The sequence below is a fragment of the Culex pipiens genome, chromosome 1, assembly GCF_016801865.2.
Source record: "Culex pipiens pallens isolate TS chromosome 1, TS_CPP_V2, whole genome shotgun sequence".
In the NCBI taxonomy this organism is placed as follows: Eukaryota; Metazoa; Arthropoda; class Insecta; order Diptera; family Culicidae; genus Culex; species Culex pipiens.
Genome location: NC_068937.1, coordinates 83,842,199 through 83,862,947, shown reverse-complemented (window position 1 = coordinate 83,862,947; position 20,749 = coordinate 83,842,199). Strand labels below are relative to the sequence as shown.

The following is a 20,749-nucleotide window of genomic DNA, read 5'->3' as shown; positions in this document are numbered from 1 at the left end:
AAATAAAATTGCCGGGTCCGGTGGCGCAGTGGTTAGCGTGGTAGCCTCTCACCCCAGTAAGGCCTGGGTTCAATCATTTTTAGAGACGAGATTTGCCTGGCCACGTTTTCTATCGGATGGGGAAGTCAAACGTCGGTCCATTTGCGTAAAAGAGGTTTTGAGTGACTCACCACACATAACCTTCGGACGCCTAGAAATGAGCAGAAACTTGCAACAGAGACCACAAAAGACCCGGGGGTCGTTAAAGTGGATTGCTTTGCTTTTTGACTAAAATTGACATTTTCACTGAAAAAACTTGTTATACCGATTATAAACTGCTTATGCTTATTTATGCATTTTTAATAAAATATAAAAGTTTTATCTTTTCATGTTTTTAATTTTGTATCACAGAAAAAAAATAATTAAGCATTAAAATATTTTCATAAATTTATTGATATTTTGCAAATATTTTATAGTAGCATAACTGCAATGATGTAATAGTAGTTTATGCAACAAGTTGTAAAAAGAGATTTATCCAACGAGGTTCACCGAGTTGGATAAATACGACGAGTGCTGAAAAAATCAAGTTTTGCAACGAGTTCCATACAACATTTTTTGCAATTCAGAAAAACACCCATTGAGCGAAATTTTAAGTCAAATTTTCATGTATTTTGTCAATAAATCGTGTTTAAATCAAAAAAATGTTGAAAAGTGTTACTTTTCGAAACAAGTGCTGAAAAGTTCAACTTTTCAGCACCCATTTCAGTGCTGAAAAGTAGAACTTTTCAGAATTTATTTTGAAAAGTGTTGCTATTCGATTCTGTTATTTTTGGTACAGACAAGTAGGCTATTTCATCATTCAAGAATGACAGGAAAAATAAGTAGTTTCACGACGGAATTGAAAAAAAAATCATTTTGAGATACCATGTCTTCATCTTTTGATGAGTGTGTAATACAACCCAGTCGTCATGACCTAATAGTTAGCATTTTTGCTTACCAATCCAAAGGGATCGAACCCCGCCTCGAGCGACTTTGGGTTTTCGTTCATATTCATCATTTCTTTCTGTGTTCTTAACTTTCTCGTTGGGAGCAGATGGGAATCGAACTCAGAACCATTCGCTTACAAAGCGAACACCGTAACCAGTCAGCCACGGCCGCTCTAAATTAAAACATAATGTAACATTTCATAAAATCCATTCCCTGTTCTACTTTCGTTGGGTTCGGTCGTCTTTCGAGCTAGCTTAGCGCGTCTTTGACGGTGTTTTGTTAACTTTCGCCGACGGCCATGGCGGCGGCCGCGACGGCGGAGAGTGAGTGGACGGAGCATAGGACTGAGGATGGAAGGCCGTTCTACTGGAACGCGGCCTTGAAGAAAAGTGTGTGGGAGAAGCCGGACGGTTTCCAACCCAAAACGCAGGCGGAGACGGGCATGGAGGTGGAAGACTCCGAAGGAGGAGGAGAGGACGGGGGCGAATTTCGTCCCGTGATCAAGGTTCGGCGCAGGAAGGCTGTGGAGGAGATCACCGTCGCCGATGGCCAGGAGGTGAAAAAACTGCTCAGCAATAACAAGTTCAGCCCGCTAGCGGAGGAGAACAACAACAACAACAATGCGAACCCAGCCGCAGGAAAATCCACCCCCGTGGTACCAGAATCCGGCAAGTCGGCCGGTGAAAAGAAGCAGCCGCCGCTGGTGGTGAAAAATACAAGCTTCGCCCGCCTTGCTAAGGTGATGTCGACATGTAATGTCCAGCCGGAACACAAACTGACGCGGTACGGCACCAAAATTACGTGCTTCAAGAGGGACGACTTCGACACGGTGCAAGCCCACCTGAAGAAGAACAAGGTGGAGTTTTTCACCTACGGAAGGCGCGGTGATAGACCGCACCGGGTAGTGATGAGAGGTCTTCCGAACCTGGAACCGGATTACATCAAGGAGCTGCTCAAGTCGGAACATCAGCTGGACGCCTTGGAAGTTCACGCCATCAAGCGGAAGCAGCAGCTTCCCGCCATCGATGAGACACCTTTCGTTGTACTCTTCCCCAAGGGGCACACCAGTCTCAAGGAGTTGAGTAGCAAGGTAAAGAAAGTAGGATCAGTCGTCGTCCGGTGGGTGGCCTACCGGAACAAAGAACCGCACGTGACCCAGTGCAAGAACTGCTTGCAGTTCGGTCACGGAACCAGTAACTGCCATCTCAAGCCCAGGTGCAGCAGCTGTGGGGGTGCCCACAGCACAGAAAAGTGCAAAGAAGAAGAAACGCGAGCCAAGAAGTGTGTCAACTGCTCTGGATCTCACGAGGGTCTGGACCGCAGCTGTCCCAAACGTGCGCAGTTCATCCAGTCGAGGCAGCCGACGTTCAAGCCGAAGCCGCCAGCATGGAAGAAGGACAAACAGACTCCGGCTGTAGCCGCGTTCACCGCGGCGGATTTTCCTCCGCTACCTGGAGCGGTGCCGTCCGTCGGGGCGGAAGAAAAGCATCCTCGTCCCGCAGGAAGAAGTCGAGAAAATACTGGCGCCGGCGCCGGTGCAACCCCGAAGGACCAACCAGGCGAACGGAAGCTGTACAGCGACTCCGAGCTGTGGGCCATTTATCGAGAATATAGAGTTCGCTTGAGGCAGTGCAAGACACCCGAGGAACAGATTGATGTGATCGCTCACTTGTTGACACATGGCGCGGAAAAATGATTATCTTTTTTTTATTATTTTTTGTATTATCGTTCCTCGGTCCTAACCTGGTCGCAGCACCTAAAAGGACCTAATAAAAATAAGCTATGAACAAAAAAAAAAAAATTTCATAAAATCATTACTATTCCCTACACGGCAAATCAAAACCACCTATCCACCTTTTAGTACGGAAGAACGTTTATGTGTAAATTCTGGGAAAACTTTGCCCAACATTTTGTAACCTTCGTGCTTTAGCAAGCATGTAAACATTATCAATCATTCACTCCAACACCAATGTTAACCCGTGTGTCTTGTGTATGTGGTGCATGTACAGCGTTGATATTCTAAAAGTTTCCGGCAAAACTGAACGGAAAAAAAACTTTTCAGTCACCATTGAGACATCTTGCGAAAGCGTAAAATTTGCGTTCCAACATCTAGAAAAAATGAGGAAGTTTCGATGTTCAACGAGTTCATTGATAACACGCCCTCGCCGTGTCCCACATACAAGCATCACTTCAAGGGATCTTAAATATTTTCTCCTGACGTCGGTATAGAAAACCCGGCTGAATCCTTGCTCTGAAAAGAGCCGGAATGTCGCCGAATTGAGCAAGAGCAAGTCTGATGTGAACATTGGTGCACAGCTGCTCCTGCCCACGGTCGTCTCCGTTCTCTCACTCTGTGCCGCTGAGCTCACTACTGCTGCTACTGTTGCTGCTGCCGCGCTCTCGGTTTCTCTGTTCACCTTCTTGTGGGTGTTGAAAAATTTACAACATTCATCATTCATCATTCATATGGTTAAGGGCGCTCATAACGAACGATGTGGTGAAATATTTATGAGATGTCTGGACAATTTTTTAATAAGGCCGATTCGCTTCGTGTGTATGTGCTTAGCTATTACTGTTTCTCTTTTTTTTATCTAAGCTACATACCTTCACGTGACAATCTCCTTTTCAACGGTATAAGTGTGTGCAAAACTGTAATTTTCATATCAAATGGTCCAGTCAAATCGTAACTGTCCCATGAAAGTGGCAACTGAAAAAGTTACTGAATTTTAATCAATCCTCTTTCGCACACATTTATTATCATTGAAAAGGACACGTGACAGGAAGCGAATCTGCCTGGTTGATAATTAAAAAAAATCAGAGATATGTTGATTAATCGAACACAAATTTACTAAAATCGTGGCTTGCACCTGCTCCTGTTACGTCCAATCAAGCTCATATTTAGGATTTGGGCTCAGTACGCCCACCGGAACAAGCCTCTGAATGCACGCCAAAAATTCATTTTTGATACATTCTACTGAATATGGAAAAACATACAGAATATGGCTATGGCAGCAAATAACCTATGTGATTGGTACCTTCCTCCTAAAATAAATTGAAAAAGCTTTCTGTTTGTACAGTTAAACCTCGCATAGTGCGCAGGCGTTACGCTCGATTACTCTAAAATGACTTAACATATTGTAATTGTAAATTTGATCAAGACCAACAAATTACTTCAAAAAGATTGCAAAATTATTTTGTCGTGTTTGAGAAATCAACGAAATACAAAGCGTAACGTCTGCGCACTATGAGAGGTTTGACTGTATTGAAACAAAATGCTATAAAAGCGTGTTTTACGTTGCTGACATAAATGCTTTGGCTAACGAGCTTAGAGCTGACACCTACTGGAACTTTGAAAAATCATCTCAAAAAGCACTGCGGGTCACGATCCGGCCTACGTCAATCAAATCAAACCATCCACATTAACGACCCCCGGCTCTTTTGTGGTCTCTATTGCAAGTTTCTGCTCGAACCTAGGAGTCCGAAGGCTTGAATGGGGAGTGCACCCAAACCTCTTTCTACTCCAAGGAACCTTCCACCCCAGTGTTTGAACTGACGACCTTTGGATTGCGAGTCCAACCGCCGCCAGCGATTCCACCGGAGTAGGCATGGAGACGACTCCTACACCTGGAATGACTTAACGGCCTAACAACCAAGGCCGGAACCGACATTTTACTTCCTCATCCGATAGAAGGTGGCCTTCGTCATTAGCCGGAACTTTAGCAACTCACTCACTTGAGTCACTCTTTTTGTATCTACAAACATCTTTTTCATAACATAACATAAATAACTTCACTTTACTTTATAATTTTTAATAGGGTCTTATGGGATCCCAAAACGGAACGAATAAGGCTAACCCGGCCAAAATTGGTTCAGCCAGTTCTGAGTTAAGAGTGTGGAAAAAAATGATGTCATGTGAGTCGATATGTATACATGAAGCTAAATATAGGAGGTGAATATAAGAAGTTCAATTTTCGAGTGATTTTATAGCCTTTTCTCAATGAGGAAAACAAAAAAGATTTCATGTGCCTCCATTAGTATACAGTTAAACCTCGCATAGTGCGCAGGCGTTACGCTTTGTATTTCTTCGATTACTATTAAACGACATAATGTTTTTGCAATCTTTTTGAAACTATTTGTTCGTCTTGTTGCAATCTACAACTAGTTTCAAAGATTGTATTATTTCGTTTTTGAGTAATCGACGAAATAAAAAGCGTAATGCCTGCGCACTATGCGAGGTTTAACTGTACATTAGGGCGCCCAGAAAAAATGACCCCCTGCTCCACATGCGAAAAACGTTTTTTGGGTTATTTCAAGCATCTGTGTAAATTTTGAGCGAAATTGGATAAGATTAACCCATTGATACCCGAGCCTAAAGTTTTCGAAAAAAAAATTCATACAAAACTGATTTTTTTTAGATTGCTAAAAACTTTTCAGGATCGAGTTTTACAACTTTGGGCTGTTCTACAAAGTTGTAGAGCATATTTTTTTTAATTATAATCTCACTTTTGCGAATATTTGCAGAACAAATCATAAGAAACTTGGCTTTTCCATACATTTTTTTTTATTTTTTCCATACAAACATCACCTCCGAGTATCAATGGGTAAGTGATGACCGATTTTGCTCATATTTGTCCCAGAATCCTAAAATAGGTCAAGGAACAATATCCAGCTTCTGGAGCGAGGTTTTGAAAAAAATGTTCCATATTCTGGGCACCCTACTGTACACATCTGTAAACCTTTTTTTGTTGGCTTGGATAAAGGCAAAGTGCTTTTATGGATAAGTCAAATTTCGTACCATTACTAATCGCGTCACGCATAGCAGTTCATAAACTTATCGAGTTGTGTAATACATTCTTTTAATGATACACCCAAAGAAAAAATATATATCAAAATCTGCAACAGTGGATTTGCTGCAGAAAATGTTATATTTTATAACATTTTTTGCAGCAAGCCCATGGATCAAAAAAATGCATGAGGACAGATTTCATGCAGAATTTGTAATTCTTCCATGCAGCCATGCATCACAATCATGCGACCGCCGTTTGGATGTATACATCAATTTATTGAGCAATATTCTGACTTCAAAAATTTCAATAAAATGTGAAATCCATGTATTTAACACCTAAACTCCCAAGCTCAAGAAAAAGGGGAAATTTCCATACAAATTCCCCCTTTTTCTCGAACTTGGGAGTTTAAGTGTTAATGGGATTTTATTGATAGAACAATTTGAGAATTGAAGGAAATTATTATTTTATAATTAGGATGCCACAAAATAATAACTTTATTTGCAGATTGACAAACGATATGAGTTTATGGGCATAGAAGGTGTCCTTCACTTTTGGGGCAATGACTGTCAATGATGGTTCTGAATTCAGGGTCAAGAAATAGTAAATGGGACATTCTCCGCCAACTCACACAGCAGTTGCCTCGGACTCTCTTTGATTTGGTTCCTGATCACGAATCCGAGGTCCATTTTTCGATATCTCGTAACGATGGGGCTAGGGATGCGGCTATCCGCATATCCGGATATCCGAATATCCGGATAATGATCCGTGCGGATATCCGTTATCCGGATCACCGGATATCCGGATAATTATCCGCACTATCCGTACTATCCGGATATTTTCAACAAAATTTAGTAGTTTTGGAGATTTTTTTAATGATCTTTTACATTAATTATGATCAGGGGCGAATCTGCACACCATTGACATTTTTTGCACAAAATTTTCCTTTTTAATTTCTTACTTAAGAAAGGTGAGAGCAATTAGGGCAATTTCAGCCTAAAACAGGAATTTTTCAGGTACTTTTATACTCAGCCCTCTGCGATATAAATGAAACTTTGTAGACATGTTTTCCTAGGCTTACACAGAAAAAATTTGAACTATGGAAAGTTGAAAATTGGATGGGTGGTCATTACCTCTTTTTTAAGCCGATTTATTCTTAGGATGCATCGTAAAGTATATAAAATTACCTTCTATTTGCAACATAAACCATCAAAATTTGTTGAAATTTCGATTTTGCGAGCCAAACGAAAAACTGGGTTCGTACCCGAAGGACAGACGCGTGTGCCTTTTTTATATACCAGCACCGGGGTAAGTCCAATATTTCGTCGTTGTCGTGCTATATTGTCACACGTGAATTTTGTGCAGCTCACAATACCTCACCTTTTGACCTTCACCGATCCCCAAAATTCGATTTCAATCCTGAGATATTCAACAAAAACCGAAATAACTCCGTGCATTTTTGTCACTTTTCATATGAAAGAAGTGTCAATCTTGTCGTGCTATTTTAACATACCAAAGAAATTGCTGTAAGTGTGACAACTGGCCAAAGGGATTTAACTCACGCACAGTGCTCATAATAGTAAATTAGCTTACATCAATTGAAAACGATTTTAATTGAAATGCTGTCAAAGGCAAACAACATTTGCGTTGTTATGTCAATGCAATGCAATGCAATCCACTTTAACGACCCACGGGCCTTTTGTGGGCTCTGTTGCAAGTTTCTGCTCATTTCTAGGCGTCCGAAGGTTATGTGTGGTGAGTCACCCAAAACCTCTTTTACGCAAATGGACCGACGTTTTACTTCCCCATCCGATAGAAGGCGTGATCAGGCAAATCTCGTCTCGAAAAATGCCACCGGGTCCGTCTGGGATTGAACCCTGGCCATACTGGGATTTAGAGGCTAACACGCTAACCACTAAACCACCGGACCCGGCGTTGTTATGTCAATCAATTCTAATTTGTGTATACATTTGGAAAAATAAAATGAATTCAAGCGACTTTTTCGGTGCGCTGCTGTTTTTTTTTTTTTCATAACTTATTTTTATTAGGTCCTTTTAGGTGCTACGACCAGGTTAGGACCGAGGGTCAATGGTACAAAAATAATAAAAGAGAGAAAAAAAAAAAAACGTAACTGTAGTAGATGATCATTTTACCGCGCCATGCGTCAACAAGTGTGCGATCACATCGATCTGTTCCTCGGGTGTCTTGCACTGCCTCAAGCGTACTCGGTATTCTCGGTAAATGGCCCACAGCTCCGACTCGCTGTACAGCTTCCGTTCGCCTTGTTGCTCCTTCGGGGTTGCACCGGCGCCGGCGCCAGTATCTTCTCGACTTCTTCCTGCGGGACGAGGATGTTTTTCTTCCGTCCCGACGGACGGCACCGCTCCAGGTAGCGGAGGAAAATCCGCCGCGGTGAACGCGGCTCCTGCCGGAGTCTGTTTCTCCTTCTTCCATGCTGGCGGCTTCGGCTTGGACGCCTGCTGCCTCGACTGGATGAACTGCGCACGTTTGGGACAGCTGCGGTCCAGACCCTCGTGGGATCCAGAGCAGTTGACACACTTCTTGGCTTGCGTTTCTTCTGCTTTGCACTTTTCCGTGCTGTGGGCACCCCCACAGCTGCTGCACCTTGGCTTGAGATGGCAGTTACTGGTTCCGTGACCGAACTGCAAGCAGTTCTTGCACTGGGTCACGTGCGGTTCTTTGTTCCGGTAGGCCACCCACCGGACGACGACTGGTCCCACTTTCTTTACCTTGCTACTCAACTCCTTCAAACTGGTGTGCCCCTTGGGGAAGAGCAGGTGCGCTGCTGTTATTTGAGGGCTTTTACAGTCATGCCTCGGTTTTGCACGCCTCGGTTTTGCACTGCCCCGGTTTTGCACCGTTCAACTGCCTCGGTTTAGCACGGCCCAGTGCTTAACTGAAGCACAGAGCTTATGGGATTTTGGCTATATGGGAGACATTGGCTATAATTCTATGAATCATCATGCAAATATCAAAAAATTATAGTGTTTTGGAATCGGGATGATGTCAGTTATCCATTAAAATTATTATTTCATGGAAATTTTCACAAAATACGTATTTTTCATGTATTTTGAAAATGCATTTTTTTCTCTAAAAAATCCAAAAATATATTGTTTTTGCAATATGGGTATCAAATGATCAGGTTTTTTCATACATTTTGGAAATAATAACAACATTTTTAGAAAATACTCAAAATTTTCACAAAACTACGTTTTTTTGAAAAAATACTCAAAATTTCAATTTTTACAATATGGGTATCAAACGATCGGGATTTTTTCATACATTTCGAATGTAATAACAACATTTTTAGAAAATACTCAAAATTTTCACAAAACTACGTATTTTCAAAAAAAAAACCTCAAAATTTCAATTTTTACAATATGGATATCAAACGAAAGGGATTTTTTCATACATTTCTAATGTAATAACAACAAAAAACTCAAAATTTCAATTTTTACAATATGGGTATTAAACGATCAGGATTTTTTCATACATTTCGAATGTAATAACAATATTTTTTGAAAATACTCCAAATTTTCACAAAACTACGTATTTTCGAAAAAAATACTCAAAATTTCAATTTTTACAATATGGGTATCAAACGATCGGCATTTTTTCATACATTTCGAATGTTATAACAACATTTTTAGAAAATATTCAAAATTTTCACAAAACTACGTATTAAATACGAAAATAGGTTTTTTCGAAAATACGTAGTTTTGTGAAAATTTTGAGTATTTTCTAAAAAATTTGTTATTACATTCGAAATGTATGAAAAAATCCCGATCGTTTGATACCCACATTGTAAAAACGGAAATTTTGAGTATTTTTTTCGAAAATACGTAGTTTTGTGAAAATTTTGAGTATTTTCTAAAAATGTTGTTATTACATTCGAAATGTATGAAAAAATCCCGATCGTTTGTGAAAGTAGTTTTGTGAAAATTTGGAGCATTTAAAAAAAAATTGCTATTACATTCGAAATGTATGAAAAATCCCGATCGTTTGATACCCACATTGTAAAAACGGAAATTTTGAGTTTTTTTTTTTTCGAAAATACGTAGTTTTGTGAAAATTTTGAGTATTTTCAAAAAAAAATTGTTAAAGCATTCGAAATGTATGAAAAAATCCCGATCGTTTGATACCCATATTGTAATAATTGAAATTTGGAGTATTTTTTTCGAAAAAACGTAGTTTTGTGAAAATTTTGAGTATTTTCTAAAAATGTTGTTATTACATCCAAAATGTATGAAAAAACCTGATCATTTGATACCCATATTGCAATAACAATATATTTTTGGTTTCTTTAGAGAAAAAAAAATGCATTTTCGAAATACAGGAAAAATACGTATTTTTGTGAAAACTTTCATGAAATAATAATTTTAATGGATAGCTGACATCATCCCGATTCCAAAACACTATAATTTATTGATGTTAGCATGATTTTTCGTACGATTAAAGCCAATGTCTCCCATATAGCCAAAATCCCATAAGCTCTGTGCCTCGGTTATGCACGTCTCGGTTTTGCATCCCCCATATGCGGTGCTAAACCGAGGCACGACTGTATAAGACCTTTGCCTTATAATTGGTCTAAGTCCAGCACCCCTGCCCGGGCAGCTATTTTATCCTGTATTTTTATCTATTTAGATGAAAAAAATATCCGGATATCGGATAATTACGGATAATTATCCGGATATCCGTGGATCCGGATATCCGTGGATCCGGATATTATCCGGATCATCTATCCGGATTCGGATATCCGGATATCCGGATAACGAATATATCCGGCCAAAACCCGCATCCCTAGATGGGGCGGTACGACCCCTTTCATTGTTCTGGTTTTTTACTAAGACACGTTTTTCACTGATTTGTAGCTCGCAACCGTGAAGAGAAAGAAATTTGGTGTCAAAGGGACTTTTGTGTAAAATTAGACGCCCGATTTGATGGCGTACTCAAAATTCCGAAAAAAAACGTATTTTTCATAAAAAAAAAAAGTTAAAACATGGTTTTAAAATCGCTGCCATTTCCCGTTACTCAACTGTCAAAAATCGTCAGACATGTCATTTTATGGAAAATTTAATCAAATCAAAAAATCAAATTATTCGCTCTACAGCATTGCCTTGGCGTTCTCGATTGCGAGATTCCTACTCGAAACTAGGTGTTCGAAGGCTTGATTGTTGAGGCAATTGCAAACCTCTTTTTACACCTTAGCTTCCATCCACCCCGGGATTCCGGCTGACGACCTTTGGATTGTTAGTTCAACTGCCTACCAGCGACTCCACCAAGATAGGACCCAGGGAGACGACTCCTACACCCAGCCAATCACGCTTACCCCTACACCACGGTCCCCGGGGGAAATTTAATGTACTTTTCGAATCTGAAATAACCCAGAAGGGTATTTTTTTCATTTAGAACAAAAAATTTCATTTTTAAAATAACGTGTTTTTTCTAACTTTGCAGGGTTACATTTTAGAGTGTAACAATAATCTACAAAGTTGTAGAGCAGACAAAAACAAAAAAAATTGATATATAGACATAAGGGGTTTGCATGTATTCTTCACGAGTTATCAGAATTTTACAAAAAAGTTTTTTGAAAAAAATTATGATTTTGACCAGTTTTTCGAATTTTTAACCCCTAAAACTCAATCGTGTGCTTTTGAAAGTATTTTTTTTCGGAATGTTCAGCTTATTTTGCATAAGAATGACCCCTTGGACGTTTGTCTAATTTTACACAAAAGTCCCTTTGACACCACATTTCTATCTCTTCACGGTTGCGAGCTACAAATCACTGAAAAACGCGTCTTAGAAAAAAACAGAAAAATGCTTCTACAAACAACACAAAGAAAACCATTTTTTGATTGATACAATCTGAATCAAAATTTTAATATTTTTTATAAAACAAACATGGCTGATCTAGAATGATGCCTTCCAGAGCCTTAAAGAGTTTTAAATTTTAACTTCCTTAATTCCAAATCAACAGATATTAAACATAGCAAACATTAAAAAGATCACATGAAACTGGCCTCATCAAGGATTTGCAGAAAAACTAGCTTAGCTCTGCTCGTTTCGCGTGATACCATGAAGAAAATGAGAGGGGGAATCGGAAAACCACTATATGACATTTGTGGTGGCCACATCATTCCTTATTTCGATGAAATGTAATTACTGTAATAACAGTTTAATAATGGACTGGACAGTCTTCCTTGATTCGTGTTATATGGGCGAACCATATGCTACGAAATACATGGAAGAAGCAATTTTCCACATTTCACACGTGACCGGAAGTTTTTTGTGGCTTTCAATTTTTTGCCCTTTTTTCTTGTCGCCCCAGTTATACACTTTAACACACCTGTCGGGCTGTACAATCATTATTTGTATAGTACAGAGTGCAAATATTTTCTATACTGCGTGAATACGTGCTTGCGAAGTGAAAATATGAAAACAATTTGGTTAAAATAAGTCTCTGACCAAATGTATTTGGTTGCATAGTGAATCAACCTTCATTTCGATTGCGGTTTGATAGTTGTTTGATTTTAAAAGATGAAATTTAGTCAAGATGAAAATCAGAATTTTCCATCTACAATTAGGTTCTGTGACATTTCCACAGAAAATAGCAACTGCCACATGCTAATCACTACATTTTCCATGTCCGTTTTACCTCTTGATGATACCATGTTGCACAGGTAATAATAACTTTAGTATATGCAATCAGTCTATAGTCTGATGATTTCTTACTTCATGGATATTCACGGTAAATTGGACGCAAAAAGTCTGCAGTTTTAATATGCACCTTCGAACAAACATTTGAATTAGATAAAAAAGATAATTTTGAAAAGGACATTATATCCCAACTTGCTACACTCAGACATTGTTTTTATACGCGTTGATTTGCACGATTTAATCATTTGATGTAGGATGAATACTAACATTTGTCCAAGACTCAGATATTAAAAATATCAAGCAAAAAAGAGGACCCCTTGGCGCGGTGGTTAGCGGCTTCGGCTGCCGATCCCTCATGTGTGCTAAGGGGCCCGGGTTCGATTCCCGCCCATCTCCTCTGGGTGTTATGTGTTTGTTCCGTTAGTTAGTAAATTCAGTCTGAAAAGACGGTGTAATGTCTATATAAAAACAATGTGATTGGGCCAATATGACTTTGTTAACAAAGGGTGTGTATCCATTTCACGTCAGTTGATTTTTACTTTCTTTGTTAACGAACTCACACATATATTTCACTTTGGATAATCAAAATATATGCTAAAATATGTACTGCAAAGTGATCTGAAAGTAGATTTGTAATCCAAGATAGTGGCCAACCTAGCAGTGTTTGATAACATAACATATCATAGCATAACTTTGTTTAACATAAGTCCCCCCCTTCTCCGGTAATTTGACGGTCGGTACTTTTTTGACACTTTAATTTTCCTTATCGACGCCAACCTAGCTTTTAGAAGCTTAATGCTCGGCTAATGTCTGTACTATCAACTAAGCTAAGCTCAGCCAAATACTTTAAATTATAAACCAACAGAATACGTATTGAATTTTGAGTTTGTTTGGTCAGAACTACATGTATTTTCATTTTTAAAAAATCGAGTATTATTCAGCCCTGCATTATTGGCAATTGTACTTAACAAGCGTAATCAACCGTAACCAAAGTATTCAATTAGCGTTGAAACTCTTCTTCCTGGCTCCGGCGGCGATAGCGTGCACGGTTGGGTTGAAATGCTTTTGTTACATTAAAAAATACACCAGTTGTAACCGCATTATGTGCTGGTTGGCCCTGGAGTTATTGTTATTCTACGCACGCATTCACCGGCATCGGTCCGGAATTGTGTTGTCGGAACTCGGCAAAAGCCATCATCAGGGAGGAAAAATCATATGTGTGGGTGGGAGTGAGTGTGTGTTTGTACACGACAGGAGCCTTCAATTTAATGCTGCACACCGTGCTCGGCCGATTTGTTCCTTTTTCACTCTTTGGCAGGAGCAAAGTCTCGTCCTCGGCGGTCGGGCGCTCCCTCCGTTTATTTTGGACGTCCACGGACGGTATGCACACTAGCCTGTCCCATTTTGAGGTCATGTCGAGGAATTTCAGGTGCTCACTTCTTAAATGATAGATTATGATGTTAGGAACAATGTTTTCTTAGACAAGAAAAAATAATAAAATACTTTCTCGCACCCCCTAGTCGATTTACTGAAAAAAGTCACTTTTTTGAACAAATTTTCTAAAATCGCTTGGAATCAATACAAAAACTGTTTCGATCAGGTGTGTATTATCTTCAAACGATAGGTTTTTGTCCATAGATTAAGATGCACTATCAATATTGGACCAAAGTTTAAGTTTTTGGACTCTCCCAGGCGGATTTGTGTCGAAAAAATCGCATTTTTTCGAAACTTTTTTCAGAAATGTTCATTTAATTTAGGGTAGCCTATTTTTCCCAGTGAAACCAATGCATGCAACTTGTAGGAAATTTCATGGCGAACATTTTTCCCTCTGAGAAAATCCAATTTCGACACTCCAGAGCCGAGATATTTGAGTTTTAGTGAGGAAAAAAGTGCCAATTTTCAAAATTTCTCAGAATTCAGAAGCAAGGCCTACTAATTACACGATGTAGCAAGCATATGTCTCAAAGGTCAGGATATGATTTTTTATAGTAATTTTGGCCGCTGAATCCGAATCTGAAATCAAATTTCGTGTAAACAGTGATGTTTTGGAGCTACACCCTTTTGGAATGTTATTTGCGTGTTTAAGAGGCAGTTTTTGTAAAAATTGCTTGGTTTGTTCTAGAGGTCGTATCGAGGTGCTCCGATTTGGATGAAACTTTCAGCGTTTGTTTGTCTATACATGAGATGAACTCATGCCAAATATGAGCCCTCTACGACAAAGGGAAGTGGGGTAAAACGGGCATTGAAGTTTGAGGTCCAAAAAACATAAAAAATCTTAAAATTGCTCGCATTTTAGTAAAACTTCATCAATTCCAACTCTCTTAGATGCATTCGAAAGGTCTTTTGAAGCACTTCAAAATGAGCCATAGACATCCTGGATTGGTTTAACTTTTTCTCATAGGTTTTGCAAATTACTGTTAAAAATTGTTTTTTTTAAAACCTCAATATCATTTTGCAACAGCCAGCAACACCCATACTCTTTTAGTTCAAAAGTTAGGGAATTTCATGGACTATAAGCCTACGGTAATAACTTTTTGGCCAATCGCAGTTTTTCTCATAGTAGGCATCCATAGCGGCACTTTTTAGTCTCACTTTTGTCATATTCGAAATCCTCGGAAAATTCAAATTTCAATGCCCGTTTTACCCCACTTCCCTTTGTCGTAGAGGGCTCATATTTGGCATGAGTTCATCTCATGTATAGACAAACAAACGCTGAAAGTTTCATCCAAATCGGAGCACCTCGATACGACCTCTAGAACAAACCAAGCAATTTTTACAAAAACTGCCTCTTAAACACGCAAATAACATTCCAAAAGGGTGTAGCTCCAAAACATCACTGTTTACACGAAATTTGATTTCAGATTCGGATTCAGCGGCCAAAATTACTATAAAAAATCATATCCTGACCTTTGAGACATATGCTTGCTACATCGTGTAATTAGTAGGCCTTGCTTCTGAATTCTGAGAAATTTTGAAAATTGGCACTTTTTTCCTCACTAAAACTCAAATATCTCGGCTCTGGAGTGTCGAAATTGGATTTTCTCAGAGGGAAAAATGTTCGCCATGAAATTTCCTACAAGTTGCATGCATTGGTTTCACTGGGAAAAATAGGCTACCCTAAATTAAATGAACATTTCTGAAAAAAGTTTCGAAAAAATGCGATTTTTTCGACACAAATCCGCCTGGGAGAGTCCAAAAACTTAAATTTTGGTCCAATATTGATAGTGCATCTTAATCTATGGACAAAAACCTATCGTTTGAAGATAATACACACCTGATCGAAACAGTTTTTGTATTGATTCCAAGCGATTTTAGAAAATTTGTTCAAAAAGGTGACTTTTTTCAGTAAATCGACTAGGGGGTGCGAGAAAGTATTTTATTATTTTTTCTTGTCTAAGAAAACATTGTTCCTAACATCATAATCTATCATTTAAGAAGTGAGCACCTGAAATTCCTCGACATGACCTCAAAATGGGACAGGCTAATGCACACACATTTGTGTGTTTGTTCAATCCCTCTCTGCGCTGTATAGAGCGCAAGGAAGAAAGAAGCTAAACACAAACGCTGGGGTATTGCGCTAGGGTAAGTTTTTGTTACTGTAACAGGTGTATTTGGACTAGTCTACATTTAAATGGAAAGGGAGCACACCATGAATGCAACACGCACTGTAAAAATAAAAACCATGATAAAATCACATATAAAGTCATTTAAAGCATAGCCAGTTGAAAAAGAAACATAAATCAAAATGAAATATTAACTCCATATTGTCTCACTTTTTTCACAGTGCATCACACGGCGAGAATATCGGAAGGATGCTAAAAGTTCATTTATTTACACGCAATACGTTTCAAGTGCTCCGTCCACACAGCTCACACACAAAAGGGGCCTCGTGAAGGGTTGGAAGTAATTATTCACCTCCCCTTGAACCCGTTTCGGTTCGGTTATTTCTAACGACAAAAGTGCACTTGTGACGATTACCCGAAATTGTCATTATCATTGTTAAAAATCAAAGCGTTCGAAAATATGTTCGCTGTTCGAGCTGTCATGTTGATGATGGCCCTTCAGTTCCCCTGGCATGTATTTTCCATCAACTGAAGGGACACTTTGAGAGAGGTTACTAAAATCATACTCGACCTAATTGCTTATGCACTTGATACAAACAAAACACACACGGAGAAAAAAGAGGTCCTAAAATCGTGAACAAGCGTTCATGAAAATGGGAACCACGAACAAAGTGTTCAAATTCCATGGTACGTTTTTCGAAATCGTACCATGAGATTTGAACACTTTGTTCGTGGTTCCTATTTTCATGAACGCTTGTTCACGATTTTGGGAACTCCGGTAAAATCGCTGGCGGCGGTTGGACTCGCAATCCAAAGGTCGTCAGTTCGAACCCTGGGGTGGAAGGTTTCTTGTAGTAGAATGAGGTTTTGGTGCCCTCCCCATTCAAGCCTTCGGACTCCTAGGTTCGAGCAGAAACTTGCAATAGAGACCACAACAAAGTCCTGGGAGTCGTTTATGTGGATGGTTTGATTTTTTTTATTCAAGCAAAACACACGGACAGGACTCGCGTTGAATGAATCAGGAATTCATCGAGGAAAATGTCTTTGAAAAAAATAGACATGTTCTGCCGTGACATTACAACGGGTTGACGTTTCTTTTTCAGTTATTTTGCTGTAACTTGGAATTTTCAAAGAAAACACCTCAATATTTTTACAAATTCTGAAAGTTCATTAAATTTGCCATAAAAATCAACATTGGGCAAAGGATTTAACGTGTCGGTTGCTGTTATACGAACGAATATGTAGCGTGACAACGGTTTAGAATGTTGTTCCTTCAATATTTGTCTAAAAAGGCTGTGATTCTGCTCTGATAATCAACATAAACTAGACTTTTTTTTATGTTTTTTGACGTAAAATTGACTGCTGAATCGAATGCCATCATTGGTTTTTGGAAAAAAGTTAAACTATTTTTTTGCAGCCGCTGTACATTTCGTACAGACTTTTACAAAAAGGGTGTTTTGCTTGCGTTGTAAATTCAACGCTGTATCTTCTCGAAAAAAATGACCAATTTCGATCTACCCAGCTGCATTTGACGAGAAATTTATCCTATTTCCAGGACATAATAAGGTTTGGAAAAAATGTTCCTGACCACCGGAGATATTTCGGGTTTCCGGAGGTGGTTTTGAGGAGTTTTTTTGCTGATTGAGGTGCCTGAAAACACGATATTTTTGTTTATTGCAGTTTATACTCCACTTGCGTCAAAAGTCAAGAATATAAATCTTGGATTGTTTGTAAAAGTTGGTTTTACAAGCCTTAACACCTAAACTCCTAAGCTCGAGGAAAAGGGGGAATTTCCACACAAATTCCCCCTTTTTCTCGAGCTTGGGAGCTTAGGTGTCAATCTATACATATTCCAATCACAATATCTATTTTGCTATTGAATTAACGGTGCACATCAACCAGAGCTTTTGCACCAAGATTTTAGTTACAGATACTTTAGTATTTTCAAAACTACGGGAACTTTCGACATAATTTCTTATTTATTCCTTAAAGTACTGTTTACTAAGCGATTTATAACAAAATTTGCCTATTTTTACAATCAGATTGTTGCAGGATTGGGTCCGTAAGTTTGTCTATTTTGGAATAAGAAGATAACAACTTCCTTGTTTTCTCACTGGTATACTAGCCTGGAGAATATGTCATATATGCTTTGATACTATTCAGAATCCAACTTTTTTTTAATTGACATGAAAGAATGGTCTCTTTTAGCCAATATGGACTTAAAAGGCAATCTCTGAAAACGATTACTTAAAAAAAATAAGTATAATCGAATCGTACGGTTTGACAAACATTGATTTTATTCTGAGATTTCTTTTTGATATATCAATGTTGGTTAAAAGTGTTGTAGTGTTGTTAAGTGTTGTACTTTGAAAATTAAGCTTACGTTCACCAAAAAGCGGGTTTGTTGTTTCATTTCTAGTATTTTGATAACTTTAATCAGTTCTTGCTTATAGGTTACATCTCCCAATCTTTACACCATTTAGATTTTGTTGCGCATTTTCAATTCATGACAAAAAAAATTAAAAAAATTAAATTGCTTAAGGTATGTGTATTTCCCCAATAGGGGCCATCCATAAACTACGAGGAAATTTAAGACGCCCTTTCCCCCGTTGTGGACATGAACAAAAACAATCCTTTTTGTATGGAGTGTTGACAATCAATCATATATTTTGAGCTGCAACAAATTATATTCATCTAAACTTCCCATGTTCGTTCACGTAAATGTCCCGTATGAAAAAACAGCAAGCTGACAAAACACAAGGCAAGTTTGTCTCATACACAAGGCTACTTATTAAGTTTTCGAAAAAATGGATTTAATCTGGTTTTGTGCAACAAAGTACAATTATATTTAGGTTGTGTGAAGGTTTAACATGATTTTGAACCAAACTGCATAATAAACTCAAAAGTTCAATTCAATTCAATTGTGTTTTTTTATTATTTTTATTATATTTCTACATTTAGATTTTGCTAGCTGGGTGCTCTTTTAGGGAAAATAAATTTTGAGAAAAAAAAACCCTAGCTCTAAACTCAAAAGTTCTGTTCGACTTTTTTAAAGACTTTTTTTAAATTATTTACTTACATTATGCCTGGGTGACCATGAGTTGCACATGATGGATGCGTCCTCTAGAAAACGACTCTGTAATTGAAAATAGCAAAAAAGGGTTTTTGATTCATATTAAGAAATTAGTTTTATTTTCTATGTTACTGTAAACTATTGTTGGCCCAGAGTGACTGATAGGTTTTTGAATGCTCGCCAAATTCACAGATCAACATTTTTGGCCAGTAATTCCACGTCAAACCAGCTGGATTCGAAGGAAAAGTATTTCGGTTTGGCTAAAATTTGCCCTGGGAGTTTCTAGGCCTAACCTAAACAGACCTGTTTTTTTGTTTTGTTTGAAGATTTCTCAAAATTTGATGGTAAAAATGTTTTAAGCGTTTTTTTTTTGCAAAATCCACAATTAAAAATAAATCTCCAGAACGGCTTAACCAACTTTGGCTCATCATTTAAAAAAAAGTTACTAAATTAGTTTTTAAGTAAAATTTTCTAGAGATAAAGCTTTTTGTGAATATCATCGAAAACGATATTGTTTGGATCACCCTATCTTTGGGTTTAACTATTTTGGCTAAGGAACTCCCATGCACAATTTGAGCACTTCTGATTTAGATCCTGCTGGCTCCGGTGGTTTAGTGGTTAGCGTGGTAGCCTCTGAATCCCAGTATGGCCTGGGTTCAATCCCAGACGGACCCGGTGGCATTTTTCGAGACGAGATTTGCCTGACCACGCCTTCTATCGGATGGGGAAGTAAAACGTCGGTCCATTTGCGTAAAAGAGGTTATGAGTGACTCACCACACATAACCTTCGGACGCCTAGAAATGAGCAGAAACTTGCAACAGAGACCACAAAAGACCCGGGGGTCGTTAAAGTGGATTACTTTGCTTTTTGGCTTGACGGCTTGCGAATTGGGATAGCAGTTTTAGCATAATATTTAAATATTTTTGATCGGTTTTTGTTAGAACAACCCAATTAGTGCACTGGATTCTAAATTTGAAACTTTTTTTTAAGGTATGGCCCGCGGGCCAAACGTGGCCCACGAGGTGATTTTTTTGTGACCCTCGGATCTCGGATCTATTTTTAAAGATCATGTAAAATGATGACCCTTTGACCCAGCAATTTTATATTTTTTTGCAAAAAAATATGTATAGTTTAAGCTTTTTTGTGAACCTTTCATTTCATTTATTGGATTGTTTTGGCAAAAACATCCGTGCAGTAATTATCCTAAGCTGAGATATGGGGTACCTTTCAACAGCTGACTAATTCAAACGGTGTTTGTGTTTACTGGTACACGGGAGAACAAATTGAGCAGGGGAAGGAACAAAGTTACAAAATAACCTTCGAAATTGCTAATAGATAGGGGATAGTTAGAGGTAAGGAGGTATTTATTATTCTAATATCACATCAAGGGGACATCCGCTGCAGCAGAGGGTTAGCTGAGGTGGCACATCCCATCCAAAACTTCGGAAGCACTCGTAGAAGCCAATCGTCGATCAGCTCCATCTTCGCCATCCTGTGGACGTCGTCAGTCGGGTGGAAGAGATCCAGGTTTAGCACCATCTTCAGCAGCCCGTTCTGCTTCACTTGCAGTTTCTTCCGATGTGAAGCAGCTGAACCTTTCATTTTTTGTTTTTATAAAATAAATGGTTTATCCATGTTTTGATCCACATTATACAACACATTTTTTTAAATCTACCTTCTTGAA

General features: G+C 38.6%; 1 protein-coding gene across 3 annotated transcripts in view; it reads right to left on the bottom strand.

Moving 5' to 3' along the window:
* LOC120431799 (inhibitory POU protein) overlaps positions 1–19,220 on the bottom strand; it is a 36,712-nt gene extending 17,492 nt beyond the window's left edge. For all 3 annotated transcript variants that reach the window (XM_039596917.2, XM_039596918.2, XM_052710571.1), the window contains exon 1: positions 19,071–19,220. In XM_039596917.2, the coding sequence (XP_039452851.1) occupies positions 19,071–19,100 (30 nt within the window). In that variant the 5' untranslated portion in view covers positions 19,101–19,220. The remainder of the gene's footprint in view (positions 1–19,070) is intronic.
* Between the last annotated feature and the right edge of the window lie 1,529 nt (positions 19,221–20,749).